Raw genomic sequence first — 20,834 nt, 5'->3', positions numbered from 1 at the left:
ATCTCAAAGTTTTTCCAATCAAGGGCCGGGTCCACCTAGCTTTCCGCTCTTCCATTGGCCTGTGTGCGGGGAAGGTGGAGGAAAAGGGTAAACCGAGCTCGCGCGAGAGCAGCGCTGGGTCTTCAGTGCGCAGGTGCGAAGAGTCTGGCTGGGGCCCGGGCCGGGGGCGGGCTAGAAAACGCGTCGTTTGATTTTGGACAGTGACGGAGTTATCTGGGTTCAACCGCTGGGCAGAAGGCGTTTGTCAGGGCCCCGGCCAAGAACGAGGCCCGCCAGATTCCCAATGGTGTCCATGACTTTCAAGCGGAGCCGCAGCGACCGGTTCTACAGCACCCGGTGCTGCGGTTGTTGCCATGTCCGCACCGGGACGATCATCCTGGGGACCTGGTACATGGTAAGAGCTGGCGAGGCGGGAGGGTACGGCGCTGGGGGGAATGCGCCAGGAGCGGGAAGTGGGGGGTGGTCCGAAAGGGAGGATCCACTGGGAGGGGGTGGGGCGGGAAGGCGTGGGGGACCTTTTTAGGGGCCTCTAACTTTGAGGGGGCAGACTTGTGTCGCGGAATCGGAGTGGTGGTAGGTGGGAATAAGGAGATGGTTTTTGGGCGAGAGTAAGAGGAGGAAAGCGGGACTGGGAAAAGTAGGGGGGCTTGGGGGGCGGGATGAGGGTGCTAGGTTTTGGTTTGGGGAGTTCTGGAAATGACCAGGTTTCGGGATCTTTTTGTGTGCTTCCGTGACCTGAAAGAACTCTCCCTTCCCCCAGTGCTTCCTGGAATTTTTTTTTTTTCCCCAGCGAAACAATTAGGAATGCACCTTGATAGATGCAGCCTAGTTTTAACATTACTTCTTGCTTGAAGGGAAGGCGACATATACATTTTTAACGCAGTTGTCTGTGGTTCCTGGACCTTATTTGTTACAGTGTGTTTGTGATGTTACAGCGTGTTTGTGATGTAGGCAGAAAGGCCTCTGTTGTGAGTGTGGAAGTACGCTTGGAGGTAATACCATTTGCCAGGATTTACATACACTCGATTTGCCTTTTCCTAATGCAGTAGATCCCCTCACTCCCCCATCCCGTGCTCATGAGACGCTTTTCATAAAAGACCTATTCCGGTTTTGAGACCTTTGTTGAGGGCTTACTCCGTTTTGGTCACATATGCTGGCATTCCCTGGGGGCCAAGATCTATGTAATTCTATGTCAGAACCAAGTTGGCAGTGTTATTGATTGGTGGTTCACTAGTAATACCTTTGTGATTTCTTACCACCATCTCCAGTATCCATATACATTGAATCTAATTTGTGACTTGTAAATATGTGCTTCTGTTTAGGTAGTTTTAGGTTATGATGACTTTACAGAAGATTTGACAAAGTTCTCATATTGCCGACTCGGTCATGTTCGCTAATGACTTTGTGATTTTTTTAGTTTTTGTTTTTGGTTTGGGAGGTTGTGGCATTAGTGATACTGCAGTTTCTGATAACATCTGTGAACTGCGAAAAAGGAAAAGCTTTATCACAGGCATATCTTTTTGTCTTTCTCTGTTCTCATTTCTTCCCAACCCAGAGGTTTGATCGAAATCATCACCATTTGGCAAACACCAGATGAGAATCATCTTCAGTTAGGCAGATACAGTTTCATGCCCCACCCGCAGAGGACCATTGGAACTCTACTTTATTCCCAATTGCCATGTTGTTATTTACAGTCTTGCTTCATGAATGCACATGAAAAACAACAAAACTTGAATGTGTAGGCTTATTGGGTTGTTTCTAAGCTTATTTTAATATTTCCATTATTTTTATATTCAGAAACATCATTGCTATAATTATATCACATTTCCCCACGAAGACCGCCCCCCCTTTGTATTTTAACTGATTTGTAAAACTGGACATTGATCAGATCAGGGCAACAGCAGCATTGTATTTCTAACTTTTTATTTCTTCATTTTGCTAAGGGTCTGGGTCTTCAGTTTCTTTTGTTTGTCCTTAGCTCTGCCTTCCCTAAATGAATAATTCAAATCTTTAGGGTCCTCAGGCCTCTTAGTCAACCCTGCTTCCCTCATCCCTAGAAGATGACCTTCCCTCCTACTTAATTGAGAAAGAGCTCAGCAGCCTGGAACTCAACCTGCAAACTTACTCTTCCTGTTTCTTCTCATATCCTTGCCTCCATTCACAGAACAAAGGATTTCTAACTCCTCAAGAAGAAAATAAGCACCATCTCAGTTTCAACCATCCGAATGTAATTGGCTGTATTTCTTTCCAAGGCAGATGTTTTTTTGATGCTATGGGCTCAGCTCATAAAAATTAAGGGAATAGCAAGGAAAATTAGGAGTTATAAACCATGAAACTCAAAATGCAGAGAGAAGAACTTTAGTAAGGGCATTTATTCTCCCAACATAGGGAACAGGGAGTTGTAAATCTGTTTCCCACTGGAAGGACTTGATGTGAAGACATTTTGCATAGCATCCTTTTTGCGTGCTTTAGTTTTATAAAAAGATGCCGTAGCTGTTCTTTCTTTGCATGGATTTCTCTGGTTAGTAGAATATTATAAGCTGCTTACATCAGTTAATCTGTTTTAAGACATATATTGATTATCTACAGTGTAAATGGCTGTGGTGCACATACAAAAAGAGTAAATTACAGAGATGTGTTATTCGTCTTTTGTGTTCCTATTAGCTGCTACACAGAGGCTCTGAAGTGTTTCTTGTCTTGGCCATGGCATCTGCCATTAAGATACTGATGGTATTGCAAAGAACTTTGGAGCAAAGATACAAAAGTGAAACTTAACGGTACAGTGTCAAGGGAGAAGGAGAAGGTGATCAGTAATATCAGATTCAAATTACATTAAGAACTGGAAAAGGCCATTGGTTTTGTGGATTACAGTATTGTAATTGTATTGGTGACTTTAAAAAGTGTGGCTTCAGGACCCTGGCAATACAAAGACACAATATCTGTCTAGTTGGGGAGACATGTAACATTCAGAAAACAAGATCACCAAGACACAAAACGAAGAGGAGTTGTCTGAACAGTGCATTTTTTTGCCAGAAGCTTCTTTACTAAGAGAAATAATATGGGAGTGGGTGGGTGAACTGGAATGTCACTTCCCTCTCCAAGTACCTTGTCGGGGATACTCTTCCTCTTCTGTTCCAGGTGGGAGAATATGATTCTCTTTAGATTGCCCTGTGCTGTTTGGAACCTAGGGGTTCAGTCCTCCCTCCTGCCGGGTGCAGACACTGTAGCAACGACTTTGTATCTGATATAGTGTCATTGCCTTCTAGAACTGCCTCTACTGGTCGCATGTTAGGCGATTGCACACTGTATAGTAAAGGATTAATTGTATGGTATTAAGTAGTGCAGTAGGACACGGAGACGCCAGAGCCAGTTGAAAGAAGCATGCCTGGCTTAATACCTGGTTTAAGTAATATGAAATTTCAGAATGAGCTCCAGTTTAAACTCTGACGTTCATAAATTGTTTTTTCTATCATTTATTGAAAAATTTGAAGCCATGTGATTTTAAACAACAGTTTCTTATGTGATGTAAGTGCAGATGCTTATTGAACGATTGAAAATGAGCTTAAAAGTCTGCTGCAGGGGTGTCCTCTTTCATGGTTAATGGTGTACTACAAGAAGACATTTTGAGCATTTGTTATAATTTTAGGTCTTGGAAAGATTTAATATATGGCTAATTTTTCATGAGTGTCTTCACCATAAACAGTCTAAAAGGTAGGTAGCTGAGGTAGAAGTGAAGACAGGCTCCCTCAAGCTGTGTTCCTTTCCAATCCTCACCCCCGACTCCTTTAAATAAGGATAACTTGTGTATATTTAAAAGTTAGTATCTTTCCTCAAATACCTTTTTTTTTTTGTCTCAGTGCCTTTGAATATGCTCTCCAAAATGCTCTCCCCCAAGTCACTTTTTAAAAACTTTATTGAGAAAAATCTCAAATTGACAAAAATAATGAAATAGTATAAAAACCTTTCATTTACTTATCATACAGCTTCAACCATTAACAACCATTTTGCCAATTCCAGTTAGTTATTTATTATTTTTTTAATTGGGGTATAGTTGTTTTACAATGTTGTGTTTCTACTGTACAGTGGAGTTCCCTGTGCTATACAGCATGTTCTTATTAGTTATCTATTTTATACACATTAGTGTATATATGTCAATCCCAATCTCCTGATTCATCCCACCCCCAACCCCCCACTTTACCCCCTTGGTGTCCATATATTTGTTTTCTACACCTGTGTCTCCATTTCTGCCTTGTAGACTGGTTCATCTGTGCCATTTTCTAGATTCCACATATATGCGTTAATATATAATATTTGTTTTTCTCTTTCTGACTTACTTCACTCTGTATGACAGTCTCTAGGTCCATCCCTGTCTCCACAAATGACCCAATTTCAGTCCTTTTTATGGCTGAGTAATACTCCATTGTATATATGTACCACATCTTCTTTATCCATTTGTCTGTCAGTGGGCGTTTAGGTTGCTTCCATGACCTGGCTATTGTAAATAGTGCTGCAATGAACATTGGGGTGCATGTGTCGTTTTGAATTATAGTCTTCTCAGGGTATATGCCTAGTAGTGGGATTGCTGGGTCATATGGTAATTCTATTTTTAGTTTTTTGAGGAACCTCCATACTGTTCTCCATAGTGGCTGTACCAATTTACATTCCCACCAACAGTGCAAGAGGGTTCCCTTTTCTCCACACCCTCTCCAGCATTTATTGTTTGTAGATTTTCTGATGATGCCCATTCTAACCAATGTGAGGTGATACCTCATTGTAGTTTTGATTGCATTTCTCTCATAATTAGTGATGTTGAGCATCTTTTCATGTGTCTCTTGGCCATCTGTATGTTTTCTTTGGAGAAATGTCTATTTAGGTCTTCTGCTCATTTTTGGATTGGTTTTTTTTTTTAATATTGAGCTGCATGAGCTGTTTATATATTTTGGAGATTAATCCTTTGTCTGTTGATTCGTTTGCAAATATTTTCTCCCATTCTGAGGGTTGTCTTTTCATCTTGTTTTTAGTTTCCTTTGCTCTGCAAAACCTTCTAAGTTTCATTAGGTCCCATTTGTTTGTTTTTATTTCCGTTACTCTAGGAGGTGGGTCAGAAAAGATCTTGCTGTGATTTATGTCAAAGAGTGTTCTTCCTATGTTTTCCTATACAGTTAGTTTTTTAATAGTTCAGTTGTTTTCTTGATGAAGCTTCCTTGACTCCCAGGCAGAGGGATCTGGTTTCCTTACTGTGTACCTGGAAAAGTTACTGCATACCTCTTGTATGTACTTACTAAATAGTACTAATTACACATTAGTATGATTATCTTTTTAAAAATTTTTACCCCCTACAGCAAGATGTCCTCCTTGAGGGAGGAAGATGGTATGCCTTTCTCTATAAACTGTGTGTTTAATAGTAACTTATTAGAGCATTTGAAGTACTTATTAGACATTTATTAAATGAATTATCTCCTCCAAAAATAGTAGGAATAACTCATTTGTAACTGCACATAATGGTAAACAACAACTGTATACATACATTCAACTATATATACATTTAACAACATTTTTAAAGATAGTCCATTTTGGTCTCTCTCTGATGACGGCTCTCTGACTTGCTTGAGACCCCATCAGGTTGCCCTAAAACACTGTTCTAATTATAGTCTTCGCAGATATTAGGTTGTGGCAAAATATGCTGTGGGAAAACTAAAGAATAATGATTAAAAAATAAAACAGAAACAAAACCGGTCCTCAAGGGTCTTCTGGGATGGGTGTGGCGATGAAATGAGAAGCAAAGAGGAATTACTCTCCCCAGGCTGAGTGCTTCCAAGGATCTGATACTATTCCTTTGAAACAAGTGAAATCTAACACATCTGGTCTTCAACTGCTGTATGTTTACTTATATAAAGTGTGCACTAGGCTTATAACACAAACCATATTGTTTATCTCACTAAATACAGTACTGCTCCTACATTGGTGTGTCCATTGCCCATGCTGTTGACATATTTGCTGCATTCTATACCTCTCCATATTACTAGGTTTAGAAGTTGACCATTATTTTAATTACATTTTTACTAATTTTCTTTCATGAATGCAGTAAAAGGGAAAAATGAATCAGGAATAAATATTCTGGAATTGTTTGTATATAGTTGCTCTCTTCATAGAAATTTTATATTACAAAACTATAAAGTTTTATGTGTGTTTTGAAAAACGCTACATGGAACTTAGTAGAAATATCAACTGTAATCAAAAGTAAATAGGATAGGGCCTGCTTATGAGCACAGGATAGGTGCTCAGTGATGTGTCTTTTAAGATCACAAGGATGGGTTTTCCAGATTAGTACTTTAAAATGTTAAGTTGGGGTGCTAATGAAATATAGTTAATTCAATGAAGATTTGAAAAATTGAGCATTTAATGAAATAGTGCTGAATTTATTTTACCATTTCTTGGTCCTTTTGATTAGACCTATATTTGTTTTGTTTAATATTCGGGGGTATGACTCACAGTGAAAAGAAATTTGAAGTGTCACTAATACTAGAAGATAATAATGGGTGAGTCTGTGACTTACCCATGGAGGAGAAGAAAAGAGATTTTTATAAATCCTACATGTGATACAAATATTTAAGAAGGGAAAATTGAACTCCTGAATATCTTTGTTGTGTCATGTCCTTCACTTAGTAATTGAGTTTGCATGTTTTTCTTGACATGAAAGTGTTTTTCTGCGCAGTGCAGAGCTTTTAAACTATGACCGTATTGTGCTTAGCAAAGAAGAGTTTGGTGAATTGATTTCTAACTCATTTCCATACACAGAATATACAGTGTTTTAGTAGATATATCTGATTGTTCAATAATTAATTCATGTGATTGTATTAACTCATACTCATACACCACATATACTGTCCAAAACCCATTGCAATAGAAGTGGGCAAAAAAAAAAAAAAAAAAAGTCAGCCTTCAACTGGAGAGTCACCTTGCAAATATGATTGTCCCTTGTAAGACCTTTCAAGCATTGAAGGATAAAATACCTTGCTTTAGAGCAGTGCAAGAAAAAAGGCACGTTACTGAACATATTTATTTAGAGGGTAAAGTATAAACATTTTATAGCCTTAAATAATGGTTTATTTTGGAAAGATCTCGAAACAAGGGTTGCTTAGGAATGGTTATAAGTAATCCTATAGTGGTAAGAAGAAGGATGCCTAAAAAAGAACCAGATTTGTATCCTAGCTCTTCAGCTCAGTGAACTTAACACAAGTTATTTCACTTTGCTGAACCTTAGTTTACCCATCTGCAAATGGGTGTAAGTAATATTTACTTCACAAGATTGTTGTGAGGAATAAGTGAAGTAATATAGATGAATTTACTTATTTATAGTATATAGTCAGAAATATCAATTGATTCTGAATTAGGTATTGTGACACTGTTTATCTTATTTAAAGATAAAACTTGGGCTGCATGTCTTATAGAATGTGAAATGCCTTCAGCTGATAAGCTGTGTTATTCAGGGTGGACAGGAGAGAGCTACATAATAGAGATTGTTTAAAACACTGTTGGTAAAGCTCCCATATCCCTTGAAAGTATCGAATGTTCACAAAGGGAAGGAAGACAGATTCTGTGAACTCTAGATAGGGAAGCCTACTCCAATCCTCAAATCATTAGTGTTGTTTTGATCACTTAAAGGAAGTGGTGCCTCCTGGGATAACTGTACAATTCACTAACAACTAGAGGCCTAGAGAATTTCCTTTTTGAATTGGAGTTACACCCTGGTAGACTAAGAAAATTCGCCAGATACCAATGATGGGATTTCAGCAAGATGTTTGACAAAGTCTCAAGATGTTTCTCTGGACTAGATAAAGACTTTTATTCAGAGGTTGCTGGCTGATGGGAAGAGAACAGCCTCTGTCTGGCGGCTTTGTCATCAGCCCTGTTCTTTTGTTTATGACTTAGTTGGAGATTCGCATTATATGATGATCATATTTTCAAATGCAGGCAGCTGAGAGTAAGTCTATCCGCAGGGTGTCAGAATCTAGATGGAGAAAATCTTGATAGGCAAGAATGTTAATAAGATGAAATTTGATTGCAAACATATATAAGCGCTTATGCTTGGGCCTCTGAATCCAACTCTACGTGTAGATACAGGTGGTAGCTTAGCAGGATCAAATGTGAAAAAGAACTGGGAGTTTTAGGGAGTCACTCATGTGACATTTAAAAGATTTATGCAGCCAGTGCCGTTTCAGGCTGCGTTAATTGAAATTTGTTAGCCCAGGATATGGGAACTGAGATCCAGATGTGTTGTGATCAGGCTGATCTTCTCTCATGTTAATAGTATGTTGAACAAACTGGAATGTGTGTATGGAGGGGAGCAAAGAGGAACTAGTGAGCCAGCTGGAAAATATGCTGGTTAGAAAACTGGTTTAAGTACCTGAGCGTTTATTCTAGAAAAGACAATATTTGGAGGCATATGTTGGCTGCCCTTACGTGTCAGAGGAGCACTTATTCAGAAGGGGTAGCAAATTATCTCAAACTGTAGAATTAAGACCAATAGGTGAAAGTTAAATGGCACAGTCAGAATCTTTTTAAGCATTTGAGTGTAGCTCAAGAGTTTATAGTTACCTATCGCTGGACAGGAGATAACTGTGGAGGGGCTTTAGGCGTATCTGATGGATCATTACATACTTAGCCCATTGAAATTATATTTATCTGATAGATTAGCTTCTTCAAATCTGGAAATTCTGAGACTGGGATATGAATAAATATGTGATTCAAATGAACAATTTGTGATGATCTCTCATTTTTCATTGTTGTGCCTTCTTCTGTTATATTGACACAGGATCAGTCAAACATCTTTTCTCTGAAATGATTAAGTTTGTACTTTCACTTTATGAAATATTTACTTTAAAGTATTCTTTTTTTGCGTACGCGGGCCTCTCACTGTTGTGGCCTCTCCCATTGCGGAACACAGGCTCCAGATGCGCAGGCTCAGCGGCCGTGGCTCATGGGCCCAGCCACTCCGCGGCATGTGGGATCCTCCGGGACCGGGGCACGAACCCGTGTCCCCTGCATCGGCAGGCGGACTCTCAACCACTGCGCCACCAGGGGAGCCCCCAACTTTAAAGTATTCTTAAAATGGTATTGTGTATTTTGTCTCACAGGTAGTCCCCTTTTTGTGTCTCTGTTACTTCAGGGAAAACAGTGTTAAATAGGGGAAGACATCTAAAGATTGTGCTGAGGACCGCTCACTCCCTGGCTAGTAGTATAATTGGTAAAATGTTATCTTTCACAGGTGGTCAACCTGTTGATGGCAATTTTGCTGACTGTGGAAGTAACACATCCAAACTCAATGCCCGCTGTCAACATTCAGTATGAAGTCATTGGCAATTACTATTCGTCCGAGAGAATGGCTGGTATGTTTTTAGTTGAAAATATCTCCTGCTGATTATACACATACAGTTAACTTGGAGGAGGATTGATTAAATTATGTTTGTTATTATACTTGCCGAGGCACAAAATGTTTTTGTAGGTTTTTTAAAAATTATAATTGAGCATTATAATTGAGCATTTGTAGCCAGAAAATGTAATAGACTGCTAGAAGATTTTTGAGAAATGTGTATTGTATACATTTGGGTACTGTGGAGAGAGGAGGGGAGAAGGAATTACAAAAAAGACTGAGCCTTTGAGGGTTAGCTGACAAGTTGTAGTAGAGGATGGATTTGCTCATGGAGCAAAAATCTTACAGTAAAGTATAAAATGTGAATTATTTGAATATTTGGTGGTATCTTTTGCCCAGGGCCTCAATTCTTAATATATTTTTATTGTTTAGATGAAGATTTGACATTGGCGTTAAAAATAGAGTACTCCTAGAACATTCATGGAATGAATGTTCATGGAAATTACCTTTTTAAACCTATTTATTCCCTGATAGCAGTATTTTTCATTATTTATCTTTCTCTAACATACAGGTTTAATTTTATATTAAAATTATGTTAAACATTTAATATTTGAACAGAAAATTATGCTTCAAACTTTTTAGTGTGAACAGTTTCTTCTTCAGAAAAATTTCATTTCAGAAAAATGTTCCCAGTTCACATGTGTGTTGTATTTATATTGTAGGCTCTTTTTAGATTAGCTTTTATCATAAAGTTCTGTACTTCTGTACATTATGATCTTCTCTGATCCATTAATGAAGTTTTAAAAAAAATTTGGTTATTAATTCAAATGATTCATTGTCCTCAGGGCTAACCTATTTTAGGAGCCAAGTAGAGTTTTCTGGCCATCTGTTATACATTGTAGTATGATAACACTAACAGTTGTTCATACTGTGTTTTTAAAGTGTTTTTTTTTTTAAATGAGTTTCCTGATTGTATTTCCAAATACAGTATATATAATCCTTTAATTTTGTTGTCAAATTGATAGCAGAAATACCAAGAACATACAGAAACATACTTTCTGGCATTTGATTTTTTTTCTTCTGAGTAATCTGTTTTTATTTAAAAGCCAGACTAGAACAATAAATAAAACTTTAGCTTCCGGTGACGTTTTTTGGCATTTATACAATTTTACTTTAGGCTGTAAAATTTTACTGAACCTGCTAATGTCAGCGTTTTCCCTTGTCATGTGTGTTTCTCTTAAAATTGAGGTGTAGAAAAAGATTTATGGTTATTGAGATTCTCGTAGGTCTGTACAACTGACTCTTGTTAGAGCTGCAGGGAAGAAGTCACAGATTCATTGCATGTTGCGTGAGTGTTGTTGCTGCTATAGAGAAAATCAGATCTATTCATTATCATATGTTTGTTGATTATATTCTACCGAAGCCCTGTTATTGAGCAAATATAAAAAAAATACATAGTTCTTGGTCATATGGTAGTTGGTGTTTCTTTGGAAGGTAAGATTTTACTTTCCTACAGACCCAGTATTGCAAAGGTAAGTTAATTTCTAATCATTGGCCTGATAACTGATTTTTTAAAATGAGGTTTGTGATTAGTTATTTTTAATCAGCCAAATAGTTATTTTTAATCAGCCAAATCAGTGACACTCAGTTTATAGGAAATACTTCTGCAGCATATGCAGGCTGTTTTTCAAATATGAATTCATCCTTATTTATACTCACTTTGGAGATGGGTGGACACTTGGGGCCTCCAAAGGAGGTGCTGAATGTAATGGTGGCTGGGAACCTGAGGTTCTTCTCTGGCATCTAGCCTCTCATATTTTGTTTGCCTTATTGATTCACACATACTGGAGTGTCCCTTGTTCCAGGCATGAAATGTGTTTCCCACCCACCACCCCATCTCTCCTGTTTTGCTTTTTGTTGCTCCAGCGAAAGACCCTGAACTTCACTTTAATTATTCCGACACTTTAAGAAGTCAAAATCCACTCCTAGTCTTCCAGTAACAGATTTTTGAAAGCTGATTGTTTGAATGATAAATTTTGCTTTCAAGTTTGTTTATATTTGAATTCTTCCCTTTGAGTGCCATTTTGCGTGCTGCAGCAGGGAAGTTCTTTAAGTCCTTAACGTTTAGCTATCCTGTGTCCTCTAGGAAAATTTAAAGAGGGCTGTTCTTACTTAGTTTAGTGCCAGATATTGATGCTGTGTGCATTGCCAAGTGACAAGATGATACATAACGTTTATCCAGTAGTGTGGACATTCAGCAGTTAGTCTAATCATTCATCATTATTAGTGCCTTTCAGGTTCTTAACTAGCCAGAGTCAGAGAATCAGCTTTAGATTTGTGCTGAGAAGCTCATCAAGTCAAGTGTGGGGGCTCTTTTGGTTTGTTTTTGTTTTGTTTGAGATTACATGAGTGCTTTGTGAGAAAATTTAGTGAACATGGATGAATGTAGAGAAAGGCAGCAATCTGAGGAAGGGTTGAGGAACAAAGAAGAAAATAGACCAGGATGTAGCAGAGAAGCCATGGTTGAAGGGATGCGGAGCAGGGATTTTGGGTGTTGAAATGGGAGTGGGGGATTAAGGGAGAACCTTGAATTTCAGGCTGTGTATTTTATCTAAGGCAGTTGGGGGCATCTGTATAACCCTGTGTTTAATACATCTGTCTCTTAAGCAAATACCAGCCTTTTACTCCAGTCAAACCCTGCTTATCTCACAAGACCCAACTTGTACCATTTCTTTCATATTTTTTCCCTGATTCTACAGGCAAAACTAATCGTTTCTGCTTCTGTTGTAGCACTTGCCACACTGAATTATAATTATCTATTTCACATCTTCAGAAGTTAGACTCTGAGCAGAGATCTGTCGCTGGCAGAGTACCCGCTTCATGTGCCATCCTAAATAAGTGGCAGTGAGTTGTGGCCATTTAACAAACAAGAAAAAGGCACGGATTTCTCAAACTTCATTACTTAATAACATTATTTTGTCATAAAGAGTTTTATTCTTTTTGTTATATAAGTAGCTTAATTAGATTCTTCTTTTTGTTTTCTTAGATAATGCCTGTGTTCTTTTTGCCGTCTCTGTTCTTATGTTTATCATCAGTTCAATGCTGGTATATGGAGCAATTTCTGTAAGTATTCTATGATTTTAACTTTTTTTTTTTTTGCTGTTTATTTATTTTCTTTAATTTTTTTAAAAAATTTATTTTGTATTGTTTTTTACATCTTTATTGGAGTATAATTGCTTTACAATGGTGTGTTAGTTTCTGCTTTATAACAAAGTGAATCAGTTATACATATACATATGTTCCCATATCTCTTCCCTCTTGCGTCTCCCTCCCTCCCACCCTCCCTAACCCACCCCTCTAGGTGGTCACAAAGCACCGAGTTGATCTCCCTGTGCTATGCGGCTTCTTCCCACTAGCTATCTATTTTACATTTGGTAGTGTACATATGTCCATGCCACTCTCTTGCTTTGTCACAGCTCACCCTTCCCCCTCCCCGTAACCTCAAGTCCATTCTCTAGTAGGTCTGTCTTTATTCCTGTCTTACCCCTAGGTTCTTCATGACATTTTTTTTTTCTTAAATTCCATATATATGTTTTAGCATACGGTACTAGACTTTCTCTTTCTGACTTACTTCACTCTGTATGACAGACTCTAGGTCTATCCACCTCATTACAAATAGCTCAATTTCATTTCTTTTTATGGCTGAGTAATATTCCATTGTATATATGTGCCACATCTTCTTTTTTTTTTTAACATCTTTATTGGGGTATAATTGCTTTACAATGGTGTGTTAGTTCTGAGTTTTACTGAATGGTACCCAGTCATTGCATATACGTGATGTGATGTTGTGGTTGCTGTTTCTTTCCTTCAGTATCAAGTGGGTTGGCTGATTCCGTTCTTCTGTTACCGGCTTTTTGACTTCGTTCTCAGCTGCCTGGTTGCTATCAGTTCTCTCACTTACTTGCCAAGAATCAAAGAATATCTGGATCAGTTAGTAAGTGTGTATGCTAATTAAACTTTTTTTTTCATTCATTGAAATTCAGAGTCAGCTTTTGGGCACTATTTTTATTTTAACCTCCCCTGTTTCTTTTTTAAAATGTTTTAAAGCAATTATTATTACTACTCTTAATGACCATGTTGAAACCAAAAAGATGAAAATAGAATATCTTCTTGCCATACCACGTGGACAATCCACTATTAAAAGTCCCTAAAGATGGATATCATAGAACTTCAGGAGTAGTTCATCTTTTGTTTTGGGTATATGAAAAACATAATAATTTGACTGTATTTGGCACTTATTGGAGTTGTAGCTTTCTGTCTTTGCAGGCATCTGTAGCAAATATTTGATGCCTTCTATAGCCTTCACTCTATTCTAGGCAAACTGTTAGTGAATGGTATAAATAGAAACATAACTTCCTTCTCTTCGAGGAGCAAAGCATGTGTTTGGGGAGTCAAGACATGAAGATCTCATTTGTGATAATAAGCTAGGGCTGTCCCATGACAGCAGTAAATGAGCATAAGTTAATGACATGGGATGGAGAGGCAGGGAACACTGTGGGCTGAAGTAAGGTCTGGATGGAGGTGTGGGATCCAGATGAATGGAAGTTTATTTAACAAATGCTGTCTTTTGGGGAATTTTCTTGAAACCCACTTCAGATAGTCCATTTTGCATACCACAAATTTATTATTCATTCATTCAAAAAACATTTGTTGATGGCTTCCTGTGTGCAAGGCACTCTGCTCAGTCCTAGGGCTACATCAGTTAAAACTTACTTTCTAGTGAAAGAATTGGGAAGTTGACGGTTATTGAATTAAAATTGTGATAAAAACAGTGAAGTAAAAGTGTCGGTTGCTTTGTGAGTGGGTATCACACAGATACCACACCTGGGGTGGGAAGTGAACTTTGAATTGCACTCAAGAGTCTGAGCAGGACTTGAGATAGGAAAAGTACAGAAGAAAGTTCCAGGTAAAAGAGATGCAGGAAGGAACGTGGCATAGTCAGGGAACTCAGAGGTGACCGCGGTGGCCCGGCAGACGTGGTGGGAGCAGCCTGTGATGGGGCTGGAGAGAGGTGGCCCGGGGCAGGGCCTGCTGGCCTGGTCAGCAGCTTCCTGAGCATAGTTCTCCCTGATCACGTAGTCCTTGGCTGAAAATTTGCAAGGCTTCTGAATAAAATTTATAACGTCCCCCCTGGAGCCGGTCCCATTGAGTTTTTGTCCTTTTCTTATTTATAGATGAAGGCTTAAAGAACACTTTTGTTCCAAGGAGACACTTCGTAGCTAGGGTTTGGGGTTGGTGTGTGGATACGATTTTCTTCTGGTCCTTGGGATTTCTGTGTGCTCTTTTAATGAAAATGTAAAATTATTTGGGCCTTTGTGTTGATGTTTCCATTAAAAACAGTTAGAAGTTTTAAAAGATTAAATGAACTTTATAGAAGAACATCAAAAGGAATTTACTATTCCTTTGGCAGAACCCCAGTGGTTTCTCTGTTCTGTTATTCACTTGGTGTCCCAGACTGGAAGATGCTTTCTCTGTTGGCCAGCTTGTAAATCCTAAATTAGTTTGTAATGCCTTTCTCCCTGAACCTAGCTCATTGCTTGCACACAGTAAATGCTAAAGAAATATTTGAGTGAATACAGCTGATCTGGGCTTCCCTGGTGGCACAGTGGTTGAGAATCTGCCTGCCAATGCAGGGGACACGGGTTCGAGCCCTGGTCTGGGAAGATCCCACATGCCGCGGAGCAACTAGGCCTGTGAGCCACAACTACTGAGCCTGCGCGTCTGGAGCCTGTGCTCCGCGACAGTGAGAGGCCCGCGCACCGCGGTGAAGAGTGGCCCCCACTCGCCACAACTAGAGAAAGCCCTCGCACAGAAACGAAGACCCAACACAGCCAAAAATAAATAAATTAAAAAAAAAATACAGCTGATCTTTTTCAGAACATTTTATGTGTCCAGTAAATAGTATAAGCTTGCCTGGCTTCATAACCAGGGACGTGCCTTCTTTTGGCCCCTTTCTGATGAGCATTGAGACTGACAATTGGCTTTTTTTTTTTTTTTTTTTTTGGCCACGCCGTGAGGCTTGTGGGATCTTAGTTCTCCGACCAGGAATGGAACCCCGGCTACCGCAGTGGAAGCACGGAGTTCTAACCAGTGGACCACCAGGGAATTGCTGACACTTGGCTTTTAAAAAATCATTTTCCCCATGTAGGACTGAATGGCCCATGAAACTTAGGTAAATCTCAGCACCTCCTGACTTAGTGACCCAGGGACAAATCTGGGGTCATGTACAGGAGACAGTGTGTTCCCAAAGGCCAGGAAGATGTAAAATGAGCTCAGTATAGACTCTTAGGAGTATTCTGAGTGTTCAGACATATATTTTAAGTGATCAGTAGCATGCATCAGTGATGCTGAGGCTTAAAAAGCACTTTGAGTTAAATTCTGTTTATAAATTTTTATTGGAATATCAGTTCTGATTTGGGTGCCTTTTGTATTCTTAAGATGCTTTCTAGGTTATCACAAAATACAGGTGCCATGGCTGAATTATAAGTGTGTGTGTATATGTTTAATTAATAAACTTTAGTTTTAGAGCAGTTTTAGGTTCATAGAAAAATTGAACAGAAAGTACAGAGTTCCCATATACCCCCTCCTGCCCACCCAGCCTCCCTCACAGTCCATATTCTGAGCCACAGTGGATACTTGTTCCAGTTGATGCACCTGCACTGATACATCATTATCACTCAAAGTCCGTGGTTTACATTAGAGGTCACTTTTGGTGTTGTGCATTCTGGGGATTTGGACAAGTGTGTAATGACATGTACTCACCATTGTGATATCATAACAGAATAGTTTCCCTGCTCTAAAAATCCTTTCTGCTCTGCCTATTCATCCCTCACCCCCCCTTTTTTTTTACAGCCTGATTTTCCCTATAAAGATGACCTCCTGGCTTTGGACTCCAGCTGCCTCCTGTTCATTGTTCTTGTATTCTTTGCCTTGTTCATCATTTTTAAGGTGAGTTGCTCACTAAATATTTGGGGGGCCATTTGGACTGTGACACTGTCCATCTAAACCTTCTTGTTGCTGTGTCTCCTTACAGTTCTCCTATTCTGATGTAGTGGTAGAGACAGCTTCCAGGGAACGTCCTCCCTCTTGTTTCCAGGCAGTGGTTGGAAGCGCCAGGATTCTTCCTAAGGAACATCATTGTGTTTTTGGATGTGGTTCATGATTTGGATTGAAAATCTGTTAAAATTCCAAAGGTTCAGAAATAGAATTTCTTCTGCAGCACAATGGTTGCACACTTGAATTGGAATCCCAAACTCTGGTTTCTCTGTAAAACAGTGGTAATAAAACCTGTGACATTTAAGTGAGGGCAGGTAGGGAAAGCACCTGGCCTGTGCTAGGTCCAAGTGGATGCCGGTTTCCTTCTCCGTGGAGAAAAGTGGGGAGAGCATTATAAGTCACCTTCATTTTAGAGCAGGTGGTCTATTGAGTTTCGAGCATATGTAAATTTTGTTTGTATTCTTTTAGGCTTATCTAATCAACTGTGTTTGGAACTGTTATAAATATATCAACAACAGAAACATGCCAGAGATTGCTGTGTACCCTGCCTTTGAAGCACCTCCACAGGTGAATGATCCTTTACAGTATTAAATCTTCACTAGCCTTTATCAGTTATTCCAAAGAGAAGACCCTGGATCTTGACTTTCTCTTCAATGCCATAACTGTGGTTTAGGGATAATCCTAAACTTGTGGATAGCTTGTATCTACAAGTTTCAGCCTTTCCCACTTGGAATCCTGGGTACATGGGCTAGAGGCACCCTGCACTGCTCATCTCATTCTGTTTGGCCAATAGGTTTGATTCGTAATCGGTCTCCAAGCGTTACATTTTGAGGGGGAGATCAGACAGGGAACCGCAGTGTGGGCGAGCCAGGCTCTTGGCTTCTGGAACTTCTAAGGATAGGGTACCATCAACTGAAGCTTGTGTTGCTTTCCGAAAACATCCATATGATCCAGTGGGGAAGCTGATTTTCCTGTGGGGAGATGAATGCAGTGGATTCCAGGAGTCTGTTGGGAGGCCTACCTCTCAGGCCCTCTAGTTGCTGCTGTACTGTTTTCCCAGGTTTCCAGCATGTAGAGTATATGTGACCCATGTAGGGCCAGCCTGTCACATTGGAGTCACTTAGATTAAAAATGCCACTCTTCTACACAGATGTGCCCTTTACCTTAGAGCAGAAGACACAAGTACTTGATCCTTTGCCTACAGATTCTGATGAAATACAGCCTCATAATGGAGCGTTCCTTTAGCGTGGTTCAGCGGGACCCTTCACCGAGATCCTAAGTTCCTGAGGTGTACTTGGCACTGCTGCTTTATCAGTCACAGTGGAGCGAGGGGAGGGTGGCGGCACATACCGCCTGTCAAGGCGTCCTGGTGGCCTCAGGGTCAGTTCAGAAGCAAAATTTTGTCTGCCCTCCCTCTTTCCATCATCCATCTCTAGTGATCTTGGATCAGACGTCTCACCTGCGTGTAAAAGCTCCAGGTTATTAGTCACCTCTACTCTCAGGAGCTATAATTGACCCTCAGACAACATGGGTTTCAACTGCGAGGGTCCACTAATATGTAGATGTTTTTCAGTAGTAAATACTACAGTACTATACAGTCTGCGTTGAATCTGCAGATGTGGCACTGCAGATACGGAGGGCCATCTACAAGTTATATGTGGATTTTCAACTGTGCAGAGTGTCGACGCCCCTAATGCCCACATTGCTCAAGGGTCAGGTGTACTCGAGGGTGAAGTGTACTTAGCTAATGGTTTCTTCAGCTCTTCCGTAGGTTTATATACCCCTATTAAAGGTATTAATTCTGAAAGCTGAATTATTCAGATAGAATTTTAAAGGAGAATTAAGTCTAATATAATTTTTTGTCTCTCTTCAGTATGTTTTGCCAACCTATGAAATGGCAGTGAAGATGCCTGAGAAGGAACCACCACCTCCTTACATACCTGCCTGAAGAAATTCTGCCTTTGTCAATAAACCCTATACCAGCTTTTTGTCTTGTTTATTTTACAAAATGCTGCAACACAGGGCTCTTCAAACTTATTGGATATAAAGTACATTTTCCTTTGTTTAAACACTAACAAGCTTTTTGGATAGCTATTAAAAGTCAGATTTTGTTGTTGTTAAGTGTATTACATTTTAATAGTTTTTGAAGACAATCTAGGTTAAGCAAGAGCAAAGTGCCATTGTTTGCCTTTGATTGGGGGGTGGGTGGGAAGCGGGCATTCTCTACACATATTCTTTTTTAACTGCACTTTCTTTATATAATAGTTTGCATTTTGGTTATTTGCTGCCCTGGATACTTCCAGGAAGAATGAATGAAATATTCAGGGTGAGCGAGTTCGGTATAAGATCCGAGATTTTCAGCTCTGAAAACAGGAAAAATATATAACATTTTAACTTGACTGTGGAAGATGATGGTTGCATGTTTCTAATTTTGTATGTTTCCATCTTTGTGATAAGATGCTTTAATAAATCTCTGAAATATTTATTGTTTTTTTTTTTAAATCTGTTATCCTTTTTTGATAGGTGAAACCCAACATTTTCTATTACAATAAACTCAGACTGCCAGGGTTTTTTAGTACTTTGAGAATAGCCATAGCCAAGCTCGGTGGACCCAGCTGGGCCTGTTCTTTTCCCTGGAGTGGATATGTGGACCATCACAGCTTCTGATCACTACTTCATTCGCAGCAGGTTTGTCTTCTGGGAAAGGACACAGGCCTTACACTTTTTAACTGGAGAACAGTCATAATATATTAATCCCAATTACTTCCACCAAGGAAGGGGAAAATGTTATTGTTAAGGGATCATTTTCCATCAGAGGGAAAACTGTTGTCACGTAACAGTTAAATATCCCAGTAAATATACCCAAACTGTTTGCCTTTAAAAGTTCATTTTTTTCCTTCTGCTAGTGCTAGAGAAACACTAGGTTACTTAGTATATTTGATTCTGAAATTCAGATAGAGGTAACACTGAAAGATAAATGCTTAGTCCTGTTTTTTAAAATAAGCAACTTCACCATGAGTAGCTCATACATTTCACCATTCTGACTCATAAGTTTGATACTCTCTTCGCATTCCCACAAAAATGTCTCGTGAGATGCTGATGCCCTCCTAAATCACAAAGTTCTGTTATCCTTTCTAACTTCATTTTTTTTTAGTCATTCAGTGTTACCAACTACCTAACCTTCAAAGTCACTCTTCTCTTGGCCTTCAAAATATTGTATTGAGGTTTGCTTATCTTTTTAATTACTCAATTTCCTTCTCTAGCTATCTTCACCCACACCTACACTTGTCCATGCCACTCTGTATTGTGGTTTTGGCTATCTTGCTTCACTTTCTCAACGTTTACTTAACACTGTATAGCTGCAAAAGCTCTGTAAAGTTCCAAGTGTTTCTGAGATCTGTCAGCTCAAGGGTCCCATGAGGCCCTTGTTCCCAAAATTGAGCTCACCAGAATATACATTCTCTCTGGCATCCTCTATTGGGTTCAATACCCAGTTCTCACTTCTATTTAATCTTGAGCAAAAGTTTAATGCAATTCAATAAGTTTTGAGCATGTACTTTGTTCCAGGTTCAAGAAATGTAGGGATGGGCAAAATGTAAAAAAAAAAAAAATTCCCTGGTCTTATTTTAGTGGGGAGAGGCAGATGATTTAAAATAACCTGTATAGTAAGTTAGTGATAGAGCTATGGAGAAAAAAAAAAGAAACAAGGAAAGGTTGGGGGAGGGAGAGTGCAGTTTTAAACGGTGTCAGGAAAGGCCACACTTTGAAGGTGACATGTGAGTAAGACCTGGGGAATGAGGAAGGAGGAATATCCCAGGCCAAGGGACCTGCAGGAGCACGCCAGGTATGTTCAAAAAGTAGCTTGGTGAGTGGAGAGGGAGGAGAGTGGGGCATGATGGGAGACAGTGCAGAGAGCTTTTGAATTGGCCATTGCAGGTCATTATGATGACTGTCTTTATTTATTTATTTATTTTTGTGTTGGGTCTTCGTTGCTGTGCGCGGGCTTTCTCTAGTTTCTGCGAGCGGGGGCTACCCTTTGTTGCGGTGCGCGGGCTTCTCATCGCGGTGGCTTCTCGTTGCGGAGCACGGGCTCTAGGTGTGCAGGCTCAGTGGTTGTGGCTCGCAGGCTCTAGAGCGCAGGCTCAGGAACTGTGATGCACGGGTTTAGTTGCTCCACGGCATGTGGGATCTTCCCGTACCAGGGATGGAACCCGTGTCCCCTGCATTGGCAGGTGGATTTTTAACCACTGCGGCACCAGGGAAGTCCCTGATGACTGTCTTTTAGTGGACAGGAAGCTACGGGTTTTAAACAGATGAGAGTCCTGAAATGAATTATACAGCTTCTTGGAGTCTCTCACCTGGAAAAGGACTCATAACTCACAGAGTTGTAAATAAATGCTGTAAT

At 39.7% G+C, this 20,834-nt stretch overlaps 1 protein-coding gene across 1 annotated transcript; it reads left to right on the top strand.

Moving 5' to 3' along the window:
- The first annotated feature begins 144 nt into the window (after positions 1–144).
- Positions 145–18,906, top strand: LAPTM4A (lysosomal protein transmembrane 4 alpha). Its single transcript, XM_082672529.1, has 7 exons — positions 145–394; positions 9,269–9,389; positions 12,420–12,496; positions 13,245–13,367; positions 16,286–16,381; positions 16,898–16,996; positions 18,303–18,906. Exons 1-7 carry the CDS (start codon positions 284–286, stop codon positions 18,375–18,377), a joined length of 702 nt encoding a protein of 233 aa, XP_082528655.1. The 5' UTR covers positions 145–283; the 3' UTR covers positions 18,378–18,906.
- Positions 18,907–20,834: the final 1,928 nt, after the last annotated feature.

The sequence above is a fragment of the Grampus griseus genome (assembly GCF_964374135.1).
Source record: "Grampus griseus genome assembly, chromosome: 15".
NCBI lineage: Eukaryota > Metazoa > Chordata > Mammalia > Artiodactyla > Delphinidae > Grampus > Grampus griseus.
This window is presented reverse-complemented; position numbering and strand designations above follow the sequence as displayed.